Below are 22,605 nucleotides of genomic sequence, written 5' to 3'. Positions count from 1 at the left end.
AGCTGATTGCCACAAAGAAAAACGAAACACAATTTTAAGTTTATTTGAAGGTGCTTGCAGTGTTTGATTTCCTTCTGAGGCAATTGGTTTTCAGAGTCACAAGGCTTCTCCCAGCAAATACACCATAAACTCTCAATTTTAACATGGGTGGGTTTAATTCACTCAAACCCAAGGACGCTGCTCCACAGTGAACAAACAGGATCAGAGTTACAGGGGCTCTGCAGCCTTCACAGAACAAGGAGTTGCTCATCTGCCATCAGTCTGCTGACAACCAAAGCACACAAACTACAAATTACACTTATTGCCAATATCCCACAAAAAGAAGGGAAAATTAAAGCCCTGCACAACGCCCCCACACTGGTGGCACAGCTGGATGCAGCAAGTCACCAGGGAGGTGATGCAGAGCTCTGCCTTACCCTCCCCAGTGTTTCCACTTGTGGGTCTTTACCGGGGGTGTAAGATGTTATTGCTTCATATATTTTACTTAAATATTGCTTTATCTATTTTTCTTTACAGGCATTCCCAGCAGGAGCTTTGCTCAGCAGCAGCCCACACATGGCCTTCTTGCCGTATCTTGCATTTTTTTAACATCCCAGCTGGGTTTCTGTGTCCCTTTTGTGCTCAGGGCCGGTGTCCTCATTATCCACCCAAGGTCTGAGACATCACCTGCTGGTTTCTGAATTATCCAGAGCCTCCCTTTCTCTCTCTCGGGACATTTCTGTCATCAGCACAGTGAGAAATGTTTCAAGGTTACTAAAAGGAGCAATGCTCTGCTCTTACTCAGAATTCTTAACTGGAGTTAAGCCTGGCTAGGATTGGGGATTTGCAGACAAATTTGACTTCTTGTTACACACAAAAAGGCAAGACTGGAAACTGTAGCAGCAATTCACCAGGCCATGAACAGAAGCAGAGCTGGGGAACACTGGAGGAAAATGAGGAAAAGCAGAGAGAGAGGAGCACACGAAGAACAGAAAATCATCATCAGACTGGCCCCAGAGGAAGATGCTCTCACAGGGCTTCCCAGGACCAGCAAGGAGACAGGGGAGCTGCCTGGGGAGCCAGAGAAGGGGAGACTAAACATGCCAGGGGGATGGAGGAGAGTTCCCTGGGGACTGTAGTCCTGTGGGCAAGTTTGGAGCAACCAGGAATGGTATTTTTGAGTAGGTATCAGAACTCACATAAGCTGAACAAGAGGAGGGTAAAGATAAGATGTCAAAGAGAAAGAGATGAGGCCCATCTAAAACACACAGAGGACAAATTTTGGGGAAACAAGTTCTACAGCTTGCAGTGAGACCCCACACTCACTGCAGGCACAGCTGGTCAGGGGCTTTCACAGACAGCTCTAAACATCACAAGCTCCCCTCCCAACCTGTGAAATGGAACCAAGAGGTACCAAGACTCACCAGGATTTATAAACTTGGTTTCAGATAAATACAAATACACTGGGGCAAGTTTTCCCCTTCCAGACTGTTTTTCCTTTAACGGCTCTGCTCCCCTGCTGCCAGCACGGGGGCTGGACACAGCCACAGCTCCTGCAGCTGCCGTGTGCATGCGGGCTCTGCACAGCAGGGATGTGCTCAGCTCATTATTTCCAGGAATCAGCTACCCAGCACAGCACACTGATCCAACAAGTGACATCACCCTCCACCACAACACAGGCTGAACTGCACAGTAATAGCTCTTCTCCTGCTCGTAAACAGGGTAAAAAATAGCAAGTCAATACTGCAGCCCTGCTCTGACTTCAGAATGGCTTCTCTTAAATTCTGCATCCCTGTCCATTTCACTGCTGCTCCACAGACAGCTGCTAAAAACACTTCTATAGCTCCTACTAACGAGCAAAGTAAAGCCAGCTAGGTCTACAGGAACATTACAATTCTGGTAAAACACTGAGAACAATTGAGAGAAACTTCTGCCGGGCAGGCTTCAAGCAGAGCAGCTCCTTACCAAGGAGGGTGAAGGCATGTCTGGTTTTCTCAAAGTCATCAGCATCATCCACGCCATCGATGGACGTGTCACCTCCCTGAGAAGTGTAGAAAAAGTCTTCGGCACATGCTAGGAGAGAAGAAAGAGGAGGAAAACGTGAGCAAGCAGTCCTCCCCACTGTCTCCATGAGTCGGGAACGGATAATAAAAAACACAGCTTCTAGGTCAGAAGTTAAGAGGCTAGAAACCCCAGGTTTATTGGAACCCCTTCTTTTATACACTGTTCTGATACAGGGAGACCTGATTGGTCATTTAATCAACACATTTCACACGATTGGCTAATTAAGAAGACACCCTTAGGTAAACGTCTTATGAGAAAAACAACTTGTTCAAAACACCACCTGCAGATAGTTTACAATTCTTCCTCTCCACCTCCCTAAAACTTCCCAGACCAATTCCCGGGAAATCTTATCTAGCTTTCTCCCCAGACCAATCCATGAGAAAGCTCACCTAGCCTTCTTCCCAGACCAATTCATGGGAAAGCTTATCTAGTTTTGTCTCTCTGCCCAGACCGCCATATCCGCACCCCACTGCAGCCCTCCCCGGAATGGGCGCTGGATGCTGGCTGTGCCCATCCCCGAAGGACACCTGTGCCCTGTGAACCCAGTTTGCTCAGGGGTGGGTGGAGCAGAGCCTCGGTGAGTGGCTGTAGCTGCTTCCTGCAGTGGTGGAACCTTTTCTCCATGCACAGCAAGTGCAGCCAGGGCAGCGCTGTGCTGTGTTTGGGATTCTAGTAACAGCTCCATCACATGGGGGAAGACCATCCCAAACACTGAGGTGACTCCTTTCAGTAATTCCTCATCCTGTTTCACACATCCATGACTGATTCAGGTATTTTAACACCTTTTCTACACAAAGCCTTAATCCTTGGGAGCAAAGGGAATGGAGGATGGCTCACAGTGCCTGCATTACACCACTTGAACATCTGTGCCCTAGCAAAGTTACTCTAGGATGACACCAATAAATCCCGTGGAGGCTGAGAGGCATTTCCAGTGCAAATACAACAAGAAGAGGTTGCAGGATTTGTGTCCACTTAAGAAAGCTGCTCATGTAATCCCCCTCCTTAAAACAAGGTCTCCCAGAAGGCCCAGAGCAGGGAGATGTGTGTCCATGGCTGCTGCTGAGCCCTGGCACTGCCAGAGCTTTGCCCTGAGAGGGCTGGGGGAGCCCAGACCCTGGACAGCCTCCCCCCCCCACCCAGAATCAGCTCTCAGCACCAGCCTCAGCCTGGTTTGAACTGAGTAGGAGTCATTGGCCAAAACCCACTCATTAACACACACAAACATATTTCCCAAGCATGGTGAATAGAGAGAAAAATACCTATTGTGTTCCCCACCAGCCTAGTGGTAAGCTTTAAAACACTGCAATCTGCACTTTTCTTGACTCAAATTGCCACCAGAAGCTCCCCCTCCCTTCCTGGGCCTCCCACAGGCTTCTGCATTAGCTGTACTTTCAGGCTGTAAAGAAAAACATTTGATTCCTTTTGGCATACAAAAGCCCTGCTACCCAGAGATCTCGGTAATTTCACTCATTGCTGGAGCATCAGGAATAAGGAGCATCAGAAAATGCTGATTGGGGTCGGGCAGACAATGTCCCTCCTGGTCCCCCAGCACAAGAGGAGCTCACCCAGCCCGTGGTGGAGCACATCACACTCACAGCCTGGTGCTGCTGCTGGTGGATGATGGGACCAGGACCTCAGCTTTCCATTTTCAGCATTCACACTGGGATCTGCTCCTGCCTCAAGTCATCCCTGGTATAACTGACTCCAATCTCTGTATTTCAAGATCTCTGTAATTATTTTAACCACACAAACCCTTTGATTCACTGCAAACAAATAAAACACATTTCTGCCTTGCACCACTGCCCAGGCATCATTAAGCCAGACACCACACTTCAAAAGGCACTTGCATTGCACATCACCATTTAAAGTCAAATATTTACTTTCTAGTTTAAAATTAAGCCCTTTAGGATCACTCTGACTGAAGCCAACACTGGCTTGCTCTGCTGGGCTCATGTATGTTTAGAGACTCTTTTTGTTTTCCAGCATCTTGCAACATAAAAGGAAGTAATAACAATTCTCTGTATGTGTAAGACCCAAAGGAGAAGCAATAGCTCGTAGGTTTTCAGATGGAAAAATATATATCCTCCTCCATGAGTAATAAATAAAAAGTGGATTTTCACATCAAGACACCTCTTGTTTTGTATAAGCCTTGGGAAGACAAGATTGACAGGTAAGTACAGCTCACACAAGGAAATAAATCTGAGTTCTGACTAGTCATCTTCAAGCAGGCCAGTAAATCCAAGGCAAAGCTGGAAATTAAAAACATCACTCAAAAGAAAGAAAAACAAGTGAATTGTGCACCTCTGCACCCACAGCCCCCTGCTCAGCACCAGCAATCCCACAGGCAAGGGCTGAGCCTGTGTCACACCAACAGGAGCAGCTCGCAGACCCACATCCACATCCCCACCGACCCACCGACCCCACATCTGACAGCCCCCAAAACGCTTTGGGGAGGCTTCCTCCAGCTATTGCAAGGTGAGAGGGCAGGAAACATCAAGGGAACACCCCTTCACCTTTGGAAAGAGCTGCTTCTTCTCCAACACCTGCTGGACACCTGGGCATGCTGTGACACAGCAAATGCAAAGAGCCATGGAGAGCAGCTGGAGACTGACAGGGACTGGCACCAAATTTTGATGAGAAATGACCCAAGAAGGCTTCCTTGCAGCTAATGGCCCTGGCACCCACTCCCCCTGCACCGCCAGCTGTTGCCATTACACATTCATCCCTGAGATGCTGAAGCTGAGCCACAGTCACAACTGCACAAACGTGTCCTGGGTGATGCACCAGGACAGCAAAGGCTCTCAGCCTGCACTCCTGCCAGTCACACAAACACAGATGATGCTTTTAGAGAGCTGTGATGAGTAAGACTGGTATTTCCCCTGATCCACATGTTCCCAAGAAGAGAGCAGTGATTTCACAGCTGGAGCTCTCACACGTCAACTCATCTCCCAGAAGGAGCTGAAAAAGTTTGTGTCTGAATTTTAAGATGCCAGCAAACATCATCATTACCCAGGGTATGTTTTTAAAAATGAAACACATAAATATGGCATAAACTCTTGAAAAGGGTCCATGTGATGTGCTCTGTGCAGGCAATGTGCCTACAGTGACCCAAAAGGTCATTAAGGCAAGCTCAGGATTACCTAGAAACTGAAAGCCCCTCTCTTCATCTGCCATTCCACTGTAGTGTGGATGGCAGCTTCTGCAAGACCCTGTGGTGGGATCAGAACCTGCCTTGCTCCCTGTTCAAAATAGGTTAAAAGCCTGGTTTAAACCTTGCTTTTCTCCCTAAGCAACAGCAAATATTCAAGATTTAAAAATAATTAAAATTTATCCCTGTGCCACCTGCTGCAAGTGCAAGCCCTCTGAATCAAGTGTTCTACTGAGGCTTTGCTGCAAATACTGGGGGGAAAAACCCAACCCACTCCAGGAGTTAGCCATTGAAAAGAAAGAAACATAACTAATTCAAAGGACACAACCACTCCTGCCAAGACACTGGCCAGATCAGTCCACACTCACATCTGATTTAAAGCACACACCTTATGCAAGGTTGGTACAATATTAACACATGATCTCCCTGCATCAGCTGGCATACACCACAGCAGTGTAGTTTCACTGCAGCTGAAGCTACTGCAATTTCACTGCTGATTTTTACAAAATCATGGAACCACAAAATGGTTTGGGTTGGAAGGGACCTTAAAGGGACACCTTCCACTGTCCCAGGCTGCTCCAAGCCCCATCCAACCCAGCCCCAGACACTCCCAGGGATCCGGGGGCAGCCACAGCTTCTGGGGGAACCCACCCTCACCCAAGGTGCCATGTCCCTGGAGATGATGGGGTGAGCAAACCTGTGCTCCAGCCAGCAGCAGAGCCCTGCAGTCTCATCCCCCTGCCCTCCTCCCAGGGCACACAGCCTCCCCAGGGACCTGCATTTCTGACCCCACCACCTTCCCCTGCTGCCCTCAGGCCCAGGCAGCAGCCAGCAGGGCACAGGGGTGTGCCAGCACTTACTGAGTCCAAGGTCTTTGAATTCTGGGAGGCTCGAGGAGGCACAGAGCTGGTAGAAGATGTGGTAGTTGCGCTCGTCCTCTGCCTGTGGGGAAACACTGAGTTACCAGAGGCACAGAGGGGTCACAGCAGTGCTCCCACCCTCACACTGAGCCCAGGGCCATCCTGGTCCCATCCCCTGCCTCCCACCACCGAGACCTGTCAGTGACACCAACACAAAGACATTTTCCTTGCCACCTGGGAGAAAGGAGGTGCCAAACCTGACCAACACACACTGCCCATCAGGCAAAGGAAGTAAATAACTCTGTATTACCTTCTACATCTTATCCCTCTCTGGATGAATGAAGAAGCAAGCACTGAGTTGCAAACCCACAGTAATATAAAAAGAAGGTGGCTTACTCTTCATAGCTTCTCAAAGTTGTCAGGTTTTTAAGATTTTTATAGTTGGAGCACTTTTTTTTGTGTTTAAGGACAAAATTTTTGCAGTAGCTTCTGATCTACCTTCCAAGGAGAAGCTAAGAAAGCCTCTCCTGAGCCTGCACAAGAAACTCAAGGGATGTGCTGTGGTAGACATCAGCCTTCTCAGCCCATCTCCTGCCCTTCTTCATCTTCAAAACTGAGCACTGCTGCCTCCATTTGTTCTCCCTGGCTCCTTATCTAACAAGTCTCCCAGGTACACCTTGTGGGAATTTATAAAATTAGAAAGTTTTGAGAAAGTTGTGAAAAAGACAGGTTCTAGAGACAACAGGACAAGAGACAGCCCAGGACAAGGGTCATCAGGGTGGAATCATAAAGAACTCCAAGACTGAGTCCAAAAGACACATCTGGAAGCTGTGTCAACCAAGGAAGCGACAGGAGAAGGGAAAACAGCCTCAAGTTGTGCCAGGGGAGGTTTAGGTGGGCTATCAGGAACAGTTCCTCCATGGAAAGGGCTGTCCAGCCCTGGCACAGCTGCAAAAGCAGTGGTGGAGTCCCCACCCCTGGAGGGGTTTAAAAGCCGTGTGGAAGTGACACTTGGGAATGTGATCACAAGAGGATGGAAAAGGACTTTGTACAAGAGCATGGGGGGACAGGACAAGGAATGATGGCTTCCCATGGAAAGAGAATAGGTTTAGGTTGGATATTGGAAAGGATTTGCTGGCTGGGAGGGTGGGCAGGCCCTGGCCCAGGGTGCCCAGAGCAGCTGTGGCTGCCCCTGGATCCCTGGCAGTGCCCCAGGCCAGGCTGGATGGGGCTGGGAGCAGCCTGGGACAGTGGGAGCTGTCCCTGCCATGGCAGGGGGGGAATGAGGTGATCTTTAAAATCCCTTCCCATCCAAACCATTCCATGATGATGATTCTGTGATGGGTATGGCAGTGCTGGGGGGACAGTTGGATTCAGCTGTCTTAGAGGTCACTTCAACCTAAATGATTCTGTGGTTCTATTTGTAAAGAGATTTTTTTTTCTTATCCACAGAAAAGACCCAGACTATTGAATTCCTGGATACAGCACCCAAAAGAAAAAAAGGACAAAGCCCCACAACTCCTCACCTGAAATACAACCCGAGATTTTTCCAGCAGATATGTCCTCATGTTGGCACCAATGATGTGGTATCTTTTATCAAAGCCAATCTGAATGTATTTCCCAAAGCGGCTGCTGTTGTCATTCCTTGTTGTTTTAGCATTTCCAATGGCCTGAATAAAACAAACAAAATTAAACATTAAATTTTAATTGATTTTTTAATTTTTTTTAACATTTCGATTTGCAATCAGTGTTATATGAACAGGCACAGGGGGTTTTGAGGGAAACCCCTTCCCAGATGCAGAAGGCAGAAGAGCAATGGGACTTCGGGGAAGACTCTTCACTGAAAAGGGTTTTTATGGAAGAAAAATGCATACAAGCAGCAACAAATATTTGTACGGCAATTAAACCATCCACATCCCAAAAGCCTCAACATCTGAGTTGAGGATGCCCCCACCTTTGTTCAGAGTCACCTTATAGGATGCCTCCAGCAGCTTCCCTGGATAGGTCTCCTTCCCCCACAAGCCCATTTACCTCAGGGTTTTTCTGCAAACCAGGCAGTTTTCTTTTATGTTTTTTTCTGAATAGGCAATATTCTCATCAATTTCCAATAAAGACAGGCAGGTTGCCTGGCCTCAGCACTTAGAAATTACAGCCAGAACTGAACACAGGCAGGAAAATTAGAGCAATAAAATTCTGGGGTCATATAGAAGAATAGTGTGCACAATGAATTTTTTTCTTGGATGGTTTTAAGTGCCCCCCTGGTAGTGCAGCTGCATTTCACAGAGGCAGGGGAGACGGGTGAGGAAAGGAGTAATCTTTAAGCGGGTTTACCACGCGTACACCTGCAGGAAACCAGCCAGATTTCCCCATCAGCCACACACCTGCTGGCTTTTCTTACTGCTCACCTCCTACAGCCCCACTGGCCTGGACACTGCAGCTCACCCTCATGGGTGTCAGGCCACAGGTGCTGCCACTTGTCAGGCTGTGTCTCACCCCCTCTCAGTGTGTCAGACAATCTGGCACAAGTGACGGAAAGCCTCCCTAAAGGCTGAGCCAAGCCTAAGGTTAAGCACAGGACAACACCACACTGCACTAAAGCAGCATTTCTGGCTCCTGCCTTGAAAGTCACACGAGTCTGAAGAGCTTCATGGACTTTGGAAAAGCCTGAATCAGCTGAAGGTACTTCATGGCTCCAAAATCTGTTTGGAAAACGGGATTTAGGCACTCAGACATTTATTTTCACCATCTGGCTTCAGTGAAAGGAAACAAAGTTGCTTTCCCCCTTTCTTTTGTATTTATAAGAAGAATTCCTTCAGAGCAGGGATTTCCCTAAAATGAGACTCGTTACTCCCCTATCACAGATCAACTGGGTTGGAAAAGCCCTCCCAGCCCATCAAGCCCAAGTTGTGCTTGATGCCCACCTTGTCACTAGCCCAGAGCACTGAGTGCCACGTCCAGGCTTCGCTCGGACACCGCCAGGGATGGGCACTTCAACACCTCCCTGGACAGCCCCTTCCAATGCCTGACCACCCTTTCCATGAAGAAATTCCTGTAATGTCCAGCCTAAACCTCCTGTGGCACAGCTTAAGACTGTGTTCTTTGGTCTCATTGCTGTTGCCTAGGGGAAGAGGCCGGTACATGATTGATAGCAACAGAAAACTAACAAAAATAAAAATTAATTTAAATATCTCAGATTAATACCTCCTTCTATATTCCATGTCTGTACAACAAAAGAAGGAGATTAGGGCACACCATGGAGTAACAAAGGAGGAAGAAGATGATAAAACACTAACAGTGCCGGCTGCATTCTTGAGCTCTCCACTCTGGAGCCCCATCAATGCCCAGCTCCTGGACATGTGGTGGGGATACTCAGGCTCAGCTTTAAGACCATCAAATGCAGGTGCAATTGGGTTGGTCTAAATGGAGGCTGTTGGTGCCTCTCTGCCTTTCAGCCCAGCTCCAGCTGATTTACAGCTGTTATGCTGTAAACCCCCAGGTTTGTCACTATCCTTGCGACATAGGGCGAGACAGAGTGATCAGGACAAAGGAAAGGGAGCAGCTTTTACCTCCATGATGGGGCTGGAGGCCAGGACTTTGGCTTCGATGTTGGTCTCGCTGGCGGAGCCCCCGACGGTGGCGAAGAAGCGCATGGCGTATTTGGCAGAGACCGTCTTGCCCGCCCCCGACTCCCCGCTGACGATGATGGACTGGTTCTTCTCATCCCTGGGAGAGCCAGAGCAGCAGAGTCAATGAATGATAAGCTCCTCTGAGTTAATCCATTTTCCTGTTTGCTGTTTGCACCCTCATCCCGCATCGCCGGTCCCTCGCCCTGTGGCCACCCACGTTACAGACACTGGATTTCTCCTGGACTAGGAAAGTAATACACAGCTGTGACACTTCCCAGAGAACATGTGGAGGACACTGGACATCTCCAGAACACCCCCAGACACTGGACATCTCCAGGACATCCCCAAAGGCTGGCAGAGGCAGTGGGAACTGAGCCCCTGCATGAAGCACTGCTGCCTCCCTCATCCTGAGACTCTGGGGAGCCCGTTTCTTACACAACACCCAAACTCTGCTGCTGGGCATCTGTCTGGAGAACTATTAACAGGCATTGGCTGAGTTTCAGCTCCTAGTTCTGTATATTTAATTTTCCCTCCCAGCTCCTTCACTCAAGCATTTGAGACTTTGCTCATTAAAACACAGTCAACTTGTGAAAATTGCTTTTAAAACACAGTTACTCAGAAAGATTCCTCTACACTCAAATTGCATTAAAAACACTGAAGTTGTAAAATCAAGCATCCTAAAATCGGGACACAGAAGAAGTCACTTGATTCCCTGTGTAATTATATGAGTATCAGTACTTTCACACAACTCCCAGCATCTGGTTGAAACTTTGACGACCCCAATACAAAGCAGGTCTGACATCAGACTCCCACCAGTGACTCATCCCCAAACCCTGTGGCACTGTGAGGTCACTGGAGTGCAGAGGTATTTCACCAGATACCTCCAGGGCATGGGACTTTGCACAGAGAAGCTGGGGCTGCACCATTTCATGCAGATCCTGAGCCTTGCACAGAGCACAAGCTCTTCCAAATGCCTTTTTCCACTTGCAAAATTAATCATTCACACAAAAGCTGTTGCAGAAGTCACCATGAAATAGCCAGTCCTTCCCAGCGTGGTACCCACCAGATACCTCCCAATAATTAATCTGTTTAACATGCTTGAGCTGCAAGGCAAAGAAAGGGCCAAGGCAGTAAGAGGAGCTCATTTTCAGACCTACATCCCTCCAGGAAAAGGTTTGCTGGCTCCAGGGCCAAGCTCCTCTGCTGCAGTGGGATTCACACCCGAGGGCATCATCAGCACACAGCAAACCCAGCAACTCTGCAATTTGGCTGCAGATTTTGGGAAGTGCAGAGTTTTCACTGCAGGATTTGTTACAAGCTCCCAAAATACCCGAGGTCTTGGGTAAGCTGTAAGGACATAATTGAGTGTGTTTTTAAGTAAGATCAACTTAAGCTTCCCAGACTCTGCCCTGGCTTCCATGAATCACAGCTGAAAGCAGGCACAGAAAATCCCATGCACAAGTACAACAATAAATTTATACCTTGCAGTTCTCTTGACATCAGGAAACATCATCAAAACATATTTCAGTTTAAGATACTCAGTTCAAGTTTATAACAGATGAGGACAGAGGCTAAATGATTGCCATACCCCACTTTTGCAGTTCCAAAGTACAAAAGACGCACAACACCATTACTTCACTGTCAGGCACAAACATCTTAATTCCTTCAAGGCTCGGGATAATTGGTTTGAGAAAAAAACCTCAGCCAAGTCACATGTAGCATTTTGGTGCAGCCATGACTTTGAGGCACTTTCAGCAGCAGCAGACTGACAAGATAATTTCCAGCTCTCTCAATTTTTCAGACACCAATTCTCAAAGTGTATCTTAATCCATCCCCTAGCCAGCTAGTTCTCCTGGGTACCAGCCAAGGGGAAGGCAAGAGGGGCCTCCAAGCACCCCAGCAGCCAGGCAGCAGTGCAGAAACATGGGCTGTGAGTGGGGCACACCCTCCTGAGAGCCAGAGCCAGCATCCCAAAGTGCTGATCCCGGTGACTCACCCGGGTGGGGACAGCCTGCTCCTGCTAAGTCACAGCGCCGTGCCCTCAGCAGGCCTTGGCAGAGCCACCCGAGGCCTTGGCAGAGCCACCGAGGCTCTGCCACAGCCAGCTGGCAGCATCCAGGCACGGGGCTGCCAACGTGCCAGGCTCACACCTTTGGACTCACACAGGTGTGCAGCAAACCTCTCCTGGCAGCACGGGGCAGCCAGCAGAGGAAAAGCAGTGCCAGCTCCTCAGAGGGGAAGGGAAACTCAGCACCAGCCCCAGAAGGGGACTGCGTGAACCTACAGCAGCAGCTCCTGGGACAGCTGATGGCTGTCCTGACTGAACTCTGATTGATGCTCCTCCATGCTTTGATCGCCTTCAGGGAGGTGGGCTGCCATCTCTCCCTCCAGGGAACAAGTGAAAGGAGGAGAGGAAACGGCCTCAAACTGTGCCAGGGAAGGCTTAGATTGGATATCTGGAGGAATTTCTTCCTGGAAGGGGCTGCCAAGCCCCAGCACAGGCTGCTGCTGGGAAGTGATGGAGTGCCCCTGCCTGGAAGTGTTCAAACAAAGTGTGGATGTGGCACTTGGGGACATGGTTAAGGTGAACATGCTGGTGGTGCTGGCTGACAGCTGCACCTGATCTCAGAGGCCTTTTCCAGCCTCGGTGGATCCATGGTTTCGGACTCATGGACTGAGTTCCATCCGTGAAATCCCACACTGGCCATCACTGCAGGACCCAACAGACAAAATTCCTTTTAGCTGCCAAGAAACGGGCACAGAGAGGCTCTGGCATGGGCTGCAAGGGTGGATGAACGGGCTGTCCTTGGTCAGAGGAGAGGGAGAAGCAGAAGGGAGAGGTGGCAACCAAAATCCCTGCAGAAGGAGCTCTGCAAATGCAAAGCTGTCTTGGCTTAGAGATACACTTGCCTCAAAGTTACTTCAGAATTATTGTTTCCCACCCTGCTCTGCATGACAGGTATGGCCCAAGTGGCACATCTCAGATAACATTTCCCTGCCACTTTTCTCTTGAAGCCATAAGACAAAAGCACCACCAGTCTGGGAGTGAGTCTTCAGCTAAATGAGGCCAAAATCTCAAAAGATGCATTACCTGGCATCCAGACAGCACTGCTGCAAGGTAGTATTTGGTAACTCATTTTTTTTCTCTTTAAGGTGCACAATTATGAGTTATTGTCACCAATTTTGACTTCTTTCATTACTTCTCTATTACCAGCTGTTGGGGTGGGCCAGGCTGGGGAAGGCAGAGACCAACCCACCTGAGAGCCCAGCTAGGGACCAACCCAGACCCACAGTTGCCCTGGGCTTCAGATCCCATCACAAAAATGTCTTTAAGTGACATTCTTAATGCTTTATGGCTCCCTCTGGCTTGCCTCCTTTTAAACAGACATTTGCCAAAAGACACTGAGCCCAGTGACAAAACTATGGCCAACACAATTTACTGCTGCTGCAGCCACTCTGCCAGGTCCCATTTTTCCAAAGTTTCCCAAGAATTTGCCCTGATGGCTAATGTGCTGCAATATGAAATGGGCCAGGTGAGCTCTCCATGGCACCAAAAAACTTTTGGATTATATCAATAACATAAAATGAAAAGAAAGCTGCTCTCAGCAGGCCACTCAACCTCCTGCATTTGCAGTAATGTGTCTCTTCCGGGTTTTTTTGGTGGATAGTGCATGTTCAGACATTTATTTTCCAACTTCAGGAATAAAAGCTTTCAGGAATAAAAAGGCTGCAGAGCCTTTCCAGTGTACAAGTTAACCAACTGCTGGTGCCAGCAGGGGAAGATGGATGAACCCCACAGAGCAGCTGGCAGTGTACAGGATGCTCGGGCAGCAGAAATGGTTAAAGCCAGGCAGGAGGTGTTTGTGTTCAGTGTGGAATAAAAGACACTGAAATGTTTGGCCACCATGCAGGCACAGTGTGCAACACGGCTGCTTAAAATACATTCAATTTTGGCAGTGCCGGCACAGGAGAAAATTATTATTGAAAAGAACCTGAGTAAAATGAAGTGTCTATGGGTGAATACTGCTTCTGATGCAGCATGGCAGCACTGCCCCATCTCCTCCTGGGGCTGGGCAGGCTCCTGTGCAACTCAGGGCTGCCACCACAGCTTTTTATGTGTGCACAAAGTACATCAAGGGCTCCTCTCCCCGTGGCTCACAGCTCACATGATGCTCAGGCTGGAAAACCACACCATGATCTGGGCTACAGCCCCCAGACATCAGCGAGGCAAACAAAACCACAAAGGAGCATAAGTCCAGCCAGAACAAGATCCAGAACAGTTTCTTCAATGCAAGAGGCACCAGCAGCTGCAGAGGTGCTTTGGAGGTGGGTAACACATCTTTCTGCAGATGTTTGCCAGCTTAACAGCAATGCCCCTCAAGACCACGCACAGTAAGAGATCGGTGATGTCTCCAGCCAGCAAAACTAAGAGGGGGTCACTGGTGCTTTTACAACACATGAGAAAAAGCATGGAATCATAGAAAAGCTAGGCTTGGGAAGGACCTTTAAAGGCCATCTAGAAAAGGCCATGAACGGGGACACCTTCCATGACCCCAGGTTGCTCCAAACCCCATCCAACTCATCCTCAGACATTTCCAAAGATGAGGCAGCCACAGCTGCTCTGGGCAACTGTAGAAATTCCTTTTTTATATCTGCTCTAGAAGTCTAATAGATAACATTTTTGAAAGGCAATATCTAAAGGCGCTGCCCAAGGCAAACAAAAGTCAGTTGGCTATGAAGAGAAAGGGCACCTCAGATTCCTTTGCTGATTAACACTGGCTGCTAATTGCCAGCCTTTACATCCAGGGAACATATTTCCCTGCCTGCTTAAGCAGTCAGTCCTTCACCTGCAGCAACACAGAGAACACTGCTGCCCTCAGAGGAGCCCCAAAACAGTCTGGGAAAGGTGTGGAGAAGCATTCACACCCCAAGCTGCCCACCTGGACACAGAGCATCAGAGCAGTCAGAGGTGTGGCACTGCTCAGTGTTTCCATGTGCAGTCCACACCACTTTAATGTATCCAGGGTAGAACATCCCTGGAAAATCCTCACTTCAGAAAAGGGGATCGTCCAGCCACTGCAATAAAGAAGGGTTTGAATCCAAGGATGGCTCTCACCACTGCTCTGCCAGAGACAGAGGAGACAAGGGACACCTCAGTGCAGATATTTACACCCTCAGCCTTCAGCAGCACTGCTTTAAAACAGTATTTGAAGACAAATATACCCAAAATATTCTTTGGACACATATATCACCAGCCGGAATCTTTCCAAAGTCATCTTTCTTTAAAGCAATAATCCAAACCCATGAGGTGGGACCTGGAACATCTAGGATTTGTTTTGACGGTCATCCCTTCAGAAAATCACCACTGGCGCAAGCAGCTTAACTGCACAACTTTATCCTGGTCTCTGCAGCGGGAGTAAAACCAGTTACACTAAAAACACAGCTTTTCCAAGAGGGAAAAGGATCTGGAATAAATGAAGGCAGAGCCAGACCCTGTGAATAACTGTCAGGGGTCACTCCAGCTTTAATCCGAGATCTGACACTAATTCTCTGTGTCGTGGAATGAGTCAATAAGTCTCTCCACCATGGAAATCATATTTAACCTACTTCTTTCAGGTTGCTTGGAGGATTAGTGGTCATAAAGCAATCTGAAGATTAAAAATCCTTTAAGTACTGTGGTTTGAATTGAGCCTGACCACAATGAGAACACCCACAAAAGCCATGATGCATTTCTCCATTGTCAGTGCTACACAGGCTAAGAATGGGCATAGCTACTGCACTGTGTTGCTGTATGAAAAAATGAAAAAAATAAAAAAATAAAAAATTAAAACAAATAAAATAAATAAAATAAAAATAAATCACATTTTAAAAAGAAACCATTTAATTACCACTGGGTTTCACCCCTCAAGTGATAATGACAGCAATGCAAAACTGAGACATCAACACATCAAGTACAACTATGCTTTCAAATGAACAAACAGAAATTGCACTCTGGAGGTGAAAATCAGAGGGTTGCAGCATTGTAACCAAGAGAAAAGCCTACTCTGAAGTGGTCTCTGAAGTCAAGAGTTGTTCCCATTTCTGTGGGATAACTGGAATTTAGAGCAGCATCACTGATGAGAGTGGCAGTGGCTTCTTTTACTTGTTGGATCTAATTTGGGTTTTCAGAATCCCCATCATTGTTACTCAGCCAAACAGAAAACCACAACTTAGGGGCAGTTACACTTTTCCCTCAGAGAAACCCAATAAGATATTTTTCATCCAGTTGAACAAGAATGTTCAAGGACTTGTTTTCTGTTTACATTTTCAAATATCAGCTGCAAATGCACATTTTATGGTGCAGCTGCTGAAGCCAGCAGTGCTACAAGAACAGATTTTCAAGAGCTGCACATTCATTTGGGTAATTTTTTACTCTGTACCTTCCATAAATGGCATGGATTACCCTATACAACCTTTTTTTGGTCCTTCTTTTTTTTACACAGAAAACTATATTTAACATAGATAATTTTACTTTTGTAGGGATAACTTTTGATACAGTGGCATGTACCTGTGGGGGAAAATAACACTGTTTTCACCAACAATCTACACCCATATCAGCGCTTCAAAATACATTCTGGTGACAAAGGACAAGTTGGATTCCAAAGAGGTGGACTTGAGTTGAACTTGATCATCCTGATGGGTCCCTTCCAGCTCAGCATGTTCTATGATTCTGAGATGCACTGGGGGTGATGCTGCCCCTGGTTACCCTGTGCAGCTTTGGAGCCCATCTGCTCACACCCCACTGGGTTTCAGCAAGGAGCCAGACAGAAAATGTGGCCTTCAATGTCTCAGTTGCTGGGGAAAAGCCTAAAAGCAGCAGTTTGGCCCAGAATGGGCAAGGATGGGCACGCACATGGAGACCAGGCAAGGTGCAGCATTGACCTCCTCCTGCGCAGCGTGCTCCAGCAGCTTGGCGGGGCAGGGCTGCTCCCTCTCCTTAACACTCATCCATGCCACATTCCCAACACCAGGACCAAACCCCATGGAGCAGACCACGGCATCTCTGCAAAGGTCAGAGTGCTTCCAGGAGACGTTCCAGTGCTCCAGGCGTTTTCCCCACGGGAGCACTGGGATTCCCACAGGCCTCGGCCTGTTCATGCCCCTTCTCCCCCAACACTCCACACAGCTGGCTGGACAGGCCCCTCCAACAGCACAGAAAATTCTCACAGCTCTGACTTTCTGTGAAATGCTGAGCTGTGTCCAGTCTGGGTGACCTTCTGGCAGGACTGATGCCTCACACACCCCGTCGGGGAGGAACACAAGCTCCGTTCCAGCACTCCAGGCATTTTCCCCACAGGAGCGTTAGGACTCCCACAGACCCTGGCCTGTTCTTGCTCCTTCTCCCCAAACACTCCACACAGCCGGCTGGAAACACCCCTCCAACAGCACAGAAAACAGAATTTCTGTGAAATGCTGAGCTGTGTCTGGTCTGGATGACCTTCTGGCAGGACTGATGCCCTGCACACCCTGTCAGGGAGGAACACAAGCTCCATTCTACCGCTCCAGGCATTTTCCCCACAGGAGCGTTGGGACTCCCACAGGCCCCATCCTGCTCATGCTGCTTCTCCTCCACACAGCCGGCTGGAAGCGCCCCTCCAACAGCACAGAAAACCCTCACAGTTCTGAATTTTTCTGAAATGCTGAGTTGTGTCCTGTCTGGGTGACCTTCTGGCAGGACTGGTGTCTCCCACACCCCATCAGGGAGGAACACAAGCTGTGTTCCAGCACTCCAGGTGTTCTCCCCATGGGAGCACTGGGACTCCCACAGGCCCTGCCCTGTTCATGCCGCTTGTCCCCAAACACTCCACACAGCCGCCTGGAAATGCCCCTCCAACAGCACAGAAAACCCTCACAGCTCTGAGTGTCTGTGAAATGTTGAGTTGTGGCCAGTCTGGATGACCTTCTGGCAGGACTGATGCCCTGCACACCCCGTCGGGGAGGAACACGAGCTCCTCAGCCTCATGGAAACGAGGTCAGCAATTCTTTTGTGTGCTGTTCCCAAGGAGAGCAAAACACGCACTCAGCCAGCTTCCCCAGCTCTCTGGCACCCTGATGCTCTGTTCTGTGTTGGGATCACACCACAGAGCATCCCTGGCTCCGGCCCAGGCCACCTGCAAGCTGCTGGAGCGCTGCAGAGGGAGGAGGCTTGGGCTGCATCCTCCCAAAAAGCACCACACACAGGAAGGAGCTATGGGATGCTGTACCAGCAGATCGGCTCTGGAGTACCAAGAGGACAGGTCAGTTGTTCTTCCACCCCATGCCAGTCCCAGAAAGAAGGTCCTGACAACTGACCACCATCCTAAGCTACTGCTGCTTGGAAAACCCCCACGCTGCTATCTGACTAATTGATCAATTGATGAACATTAGGAGAACCCCAGAAAGGGATTTTCAGAAACAGACTGTGGGTTCCCCATCCTGAGACCTCCAGAGGTTCACTGAGGGTGTGAGGTGGCCAGCAGTGGCTGGGAGGTGGGCAAAGCCAGTGACAAGTCTTTGGGCTCTCATGTAATTACACTGCTCATAAATGCTGTTTTGAATGTTTAATGATACTTAGTGTTGCAGCTGCCTCCCCTCAGAGCTCCAGCAGTTCTCCTGCATCACAGCAGTAGTTACATGTTTGATGTAGGCTATTATCCCTCCTTCCAGTGATACTTCACACACACACTCATTACTTTCAGGCCTTTCTCTACCTTAAGCTTTCCCATGCCAGTTCTGTCCCATTTATGAGTATTTATGATTTTTCTATAAGGAATGTTTCATTTATTATTAAATCTGCTAGTAAGTAGCACAGTCCTTATTCCAAATTGCCAAAAATAAAAAAAAAAATTACATTTAAAAGAAGTTCATTAGCTGGCCACTTATCCACAGAGCATCTCTGTCCTGTCCTATAGCAAGTAACATCAGAGGGTTTCTCCTCCAGTTCTTGGGAAATATTTCCTGCAGTGTGTCCCATAGATATGTTTTCTACATATCACTTCAAGAGAAGAAAAGCAATCCCTAGGATCTTAGATCAGCGCCATCACATTCATGGGATAGCTCTTGCAAAACCTCCTCCCCTTATCCCCATCCCACTTTTAACTCTAAACAGAAGAGAATTCCTTCAGTTTTCCAGTTTCCTGAATTCAAGGCTCTTGAGTTGTTTTTCTTCTGGTCCTCTTTTTAGACCAGAGCTTTACTTTTGGGATGATCCCTGCTGCACAGCCCTGGTGAGGGGCAGCACAGCTCAGTGCCCCAGCTCCCTGCAAGCCCCTACCCAGCCTCATTCCCCTGGAGACAAAACCCTTCCCTGCCTTTAATATAACACAGGATTCAGCCTTATTTACTGTGCCAGTCTGATTCCCCTTGCATCTCTGTCGGGGGTTAATCTCTCTTTTAACTCCTATCTGCTCTCTCTTTGTACAGCTTTAAATCCTCCTGTAAAAGCTTGAAATGTGAAGTGCTATGAAAGGGCATCCCCCACTGTGCCCACACCCCTCCCTGAGTCTATTTGCTTGTGTGCAGGGCTGTCGCTGCAATTCCTGCTCTTTTCCAGCTCCAGCCTTGCCCCCCAGAGCACGAAAGGGAGCCCTGGTCACCTCAGGCAGCCCCAGTGGCACCTGCCTCTCTGCAGGACACAGACATTTCCCCTGTGGCTGTAGGGAGCAGAGATTTTGACAGCGCAGTGCAAAGCCTGGGTGCTCTAACTTCCAATAAAAATGGAAAACCACTGCTACACAGACCTGTCTGCAGTCCAAGTGTTTGGTGGCAGGAGCAGCATGTGGCACTGGGGCTGAAGGGAGGAGATACCCTATTTCCATACAATTTACAGTTCAGGAGTTTCACAACAGATGTTGAGCCTGGTTGGAGCTGCAGATACCAGGCAGGGGTTATCTGGTACCCACTGAGCTGCATTTCAGACAAGATATGCAGAAGCTGAACTCATCCATCAAATCACTCCTGCATTTCTTATTTTATTCATTCTGCAAGAGCTACCAACAACACTGTGAGCAGATCCTCAAGTGGGGGAGGAGGAAGCTCCAGTTCAGCCAACAGGTCACCAGGACAGCTGCCTTCCCACTGATATTGCAAGGGTCAGGTAAGGCCTGAAGAGCCCCTCTGTGCTCCTGGCAGAACACCACACTGTTCTGCTGTTTGGAATTAGCAGTTTCATGTGAAACAGACCCAAGATATTTTTTTTCCTAGCCTCATACAACAGCTTCACAGGGATGCACCTGTGAAAGCATTGGCCAGACAGAGGCACCAGGGAATAAAGCCCACAGCACTTGACCCAGTCCTTGCACTTCTCAGAAGGTTTTCACAAGCCCTTTATTACCCGAGATCTCTGCCACGGTGAGAGCTGGACACTGGCCTCCCTTTGTGTCCATCACCTGGCATGGGCTGCTGCCATTTCACACCCAGGGCCCAGGCTGAATGGTGTGACATTCAGGCTCCTTTGCTCCAGGCGCAGCCCCTTCCCAGCTCCCTCAGCCCCTCCTGGGGCTCCAGCCCCTTCCCAGCTCCGTTCCCTGCCCTGGACACGCTCCAGCCCCTCAGAGTTATCCCCAGCTCATCCTCGGCAGTGCTGGCACAGAGCAGTGTGAAACATGTGCTGCTCAGGTCAGGCTGACTGCAGCAGAAATGCAGGTTTCCAAGAGGGAATTTTTGCCAGACTCCAGGCTCCTACCCAGAGGGATGACACACAGGGAAATCAGAGCCAGGATGTGGGCACACAAGGCATCTTTTGTTCCTCTGCGAGAAAAGCAAGAATCAGCCAGGCCATCAGCAGCTGTGCTGTCCTTTTGTGTGACCATGGCACAGCTTTCAGATTGTTCCCAGGAGGGCAAACACCTTCTGTGGCCCCTCAGCCCCACTGCACCTCTCCAGGACAGGACCCTGACCAGAGCAGGTGCCTGAACTGCCTTGCAGATAATCCATGTCCCAAGGCACTCATTGCTCCCATCCCAGCACCACTAACAATCACTAAATGATCCCTCCTTCCACCATCTCAACACCACTAACAATCACCAAATTATCCATCCTTCCACCATCCCAGCACCACTAACAATCGCTAAATGATCCCTCCTTCCACCATCTCAACACCACTAACAATCACCAAATTATCCATCCTTCCACCATCCTAGCACCACTAACAATCATTAAATGATCCCTCCTTCCACCATCTCAACACCACTAACCATCACAAAATTATCCATCCTTCCATAATCCCAACACCACTAACCATCACCACCACTAACAATCACTAAATGATCCATCCTTCCACCATCCCAGCACCAGAAACAATCACTAAATGATCCATCATTCCACCATCTCACCACCACTAACAATCACCAAATTATCCACTCTTCCACCCTCCCAACACTTGACTCCACCGCCTCCAGCAGCAGCACTTGGAGCAAACTGACTCCATGCTGCTCATTTTGTTTAAAGCAACACTGTTTCAGTGAACTGAGTGTGTTTAGTCCCACACTGGGTATCTGGGGAGTTTCCAAAGAGCTAGCCACTGTAAAAATTAGAGGATGTCACATATGAATTTCTATCACTTGCCTGTTTTTGGTTTTGGTTTTTTCTTAAGCTGTTTCACATGCAAGTGCTGCAAAAACATCCTTTTTGTGAAAAGCTCACGCTTAAAGGGGAGTTTTAATGCACACTGAATCCACTGTAGGTGTTCAGGTGCTTTATGAAAATTTCTGACTCAAAAAAGGGATCAGGTGTTGTTACACAACATCTGCAGCACCACCAACGGCTTTCAGTTTTTCCTTTTCCTTTTTCTTTTTTTTTTAATTTATTTTTGGTGGGTTTTTTCCCTTTTAAATTGGCGTTTTCTGATGACAGCACAAAAGCAAACACAGGATGCTATACAGTCACCTGTGAGGGTGCCTCCTGTCCCTCTCTTGGGCACTGAGGCTGAGGCAGTGGGAAAGCACAGGAGCAAGTCACTAACACTTGTACACACCAACTGCCTTACACTCTGCCCTGCCACCCTATCTCTTCATGGAAAGCTCAGAAAAAAAAATCTAATTACCTCCAATTTTTCTCATTTAACACAGTCATAAGTTTTGTGCCCTTTTCCCTTGCCATCTCACTGAATCCCATTCAATCCCCTTCACTGTGCTTTCCCTGCGTGCTCTGGGTCACTAATGGACATAGAATATTCAAAAAACCCCAAGACTGGCCAGACAGCCAGTTTTCCCTGGTTTTCCCTGCTCTCAGTCACCTTGCAAGTTTGACCTTCTGAGACAGCAGGCTTGAGTTTTATTGCTGATCTGTAAGGATGCACCAGACATAATCCAATTGTTTAAAAGCTGAACTGCAAAAGAAGTGATATCTTTGCACCAGTTTAGGTTTAACAAGCCACGTCCCACCTCACCCCAAAGCAGCAAAGCTGAGCTGCAGACATGAGGCATCCCACAGAGTCAGCATTTCAGCTGGAAAAAGGGCAAAAAGAACTCCTTTATCCATCACCCAGGGGCTATGCCATCCACACCCCCTGCCCCAACAGCTCCTTCACTCTCTTTGGAGCACCATGGAGGGAAAAGCTCAGATCGAGCTACAGAGAACACAACACTCACCCAGGAGCACTCAGACTTAAAACTCAGTGTGCCACATTTTAAGGCACATTTCAAATAACCAGGTAGATTCCTATAATCCATGTCCCAATCTCCTCTCAGCCCTGTCTGAAACCCTCTTTTGTACCCAAGCCTGCAATTACCATAATAACAGCCCATAACAGCACCAGAGGAGCACTGAGCAGTGAGCACCTTGCCTGAGAGCTCTGAAGGTGGTTATTTTCCTGTCCCCTTGAAAACAGAGCAGCCTGAACCACCCAGAGACAGCAGGTATCCTTTATGGGCTGCTGTCAAAAGTAGCTTTATTCTGATAAGGAGGGAAG

At 48.5% G+C, this 22,605-nt stretch overlaps 1 protein-coding gene across 2 annotated transcripts in view; it reads right to left on the bottom strand.

The window, feature by feature from the left end:
* Positions 1 to 22,605, bottom strand: part of MYO5B (myosin VB) — a 148,890-nt gene that overhangs the window by 88,610 nt on the left and 37,675 nt on the right. For both annotated transcript variants that reach the window (XM_063179615.1, XM_063179614.1), the window contains exons 5-8: positions 9,618 to 9,774; positions 7,578 to 7,721; positions 6,052 to 6,133; positions 1,945 to 2,052 (exon numbers count right to left, since the gene is read on the bottom strand). In XM_063179615.1, the coding sequence (XP_063035685.1) occupies positions 1,945 to 2,052; positions 6,052 to 6,133; positions 7,578 to 7,721; positions 9,618 to 9,774 (491 nt within the window). The remainder of the gene's footprint in view (positions 1 to 1,944; positions 2,053 to 6,051; positions 6,134 to 7,577; positions 7,722 to 9,617; positions 9,775 to 22,605) is intronic.

The sequence above is a fragment of the Melospiza melodia genome, chromosome Z, assembly GCF_035770615.1.
Source record: "Melospiza melodia melodia isolate bMelMel2 chromosome Z, bMelMel2.pri, whole genome shotgun sequence".
NCBI lineage: Eukaryota > Metazoa > Chordata > Aves > Passeriformes > Passerellidae > Melospiza > Melospiza melodia.
This window is presented reverse-complemented; position numbering and strand designations above follow the sequence as displayed.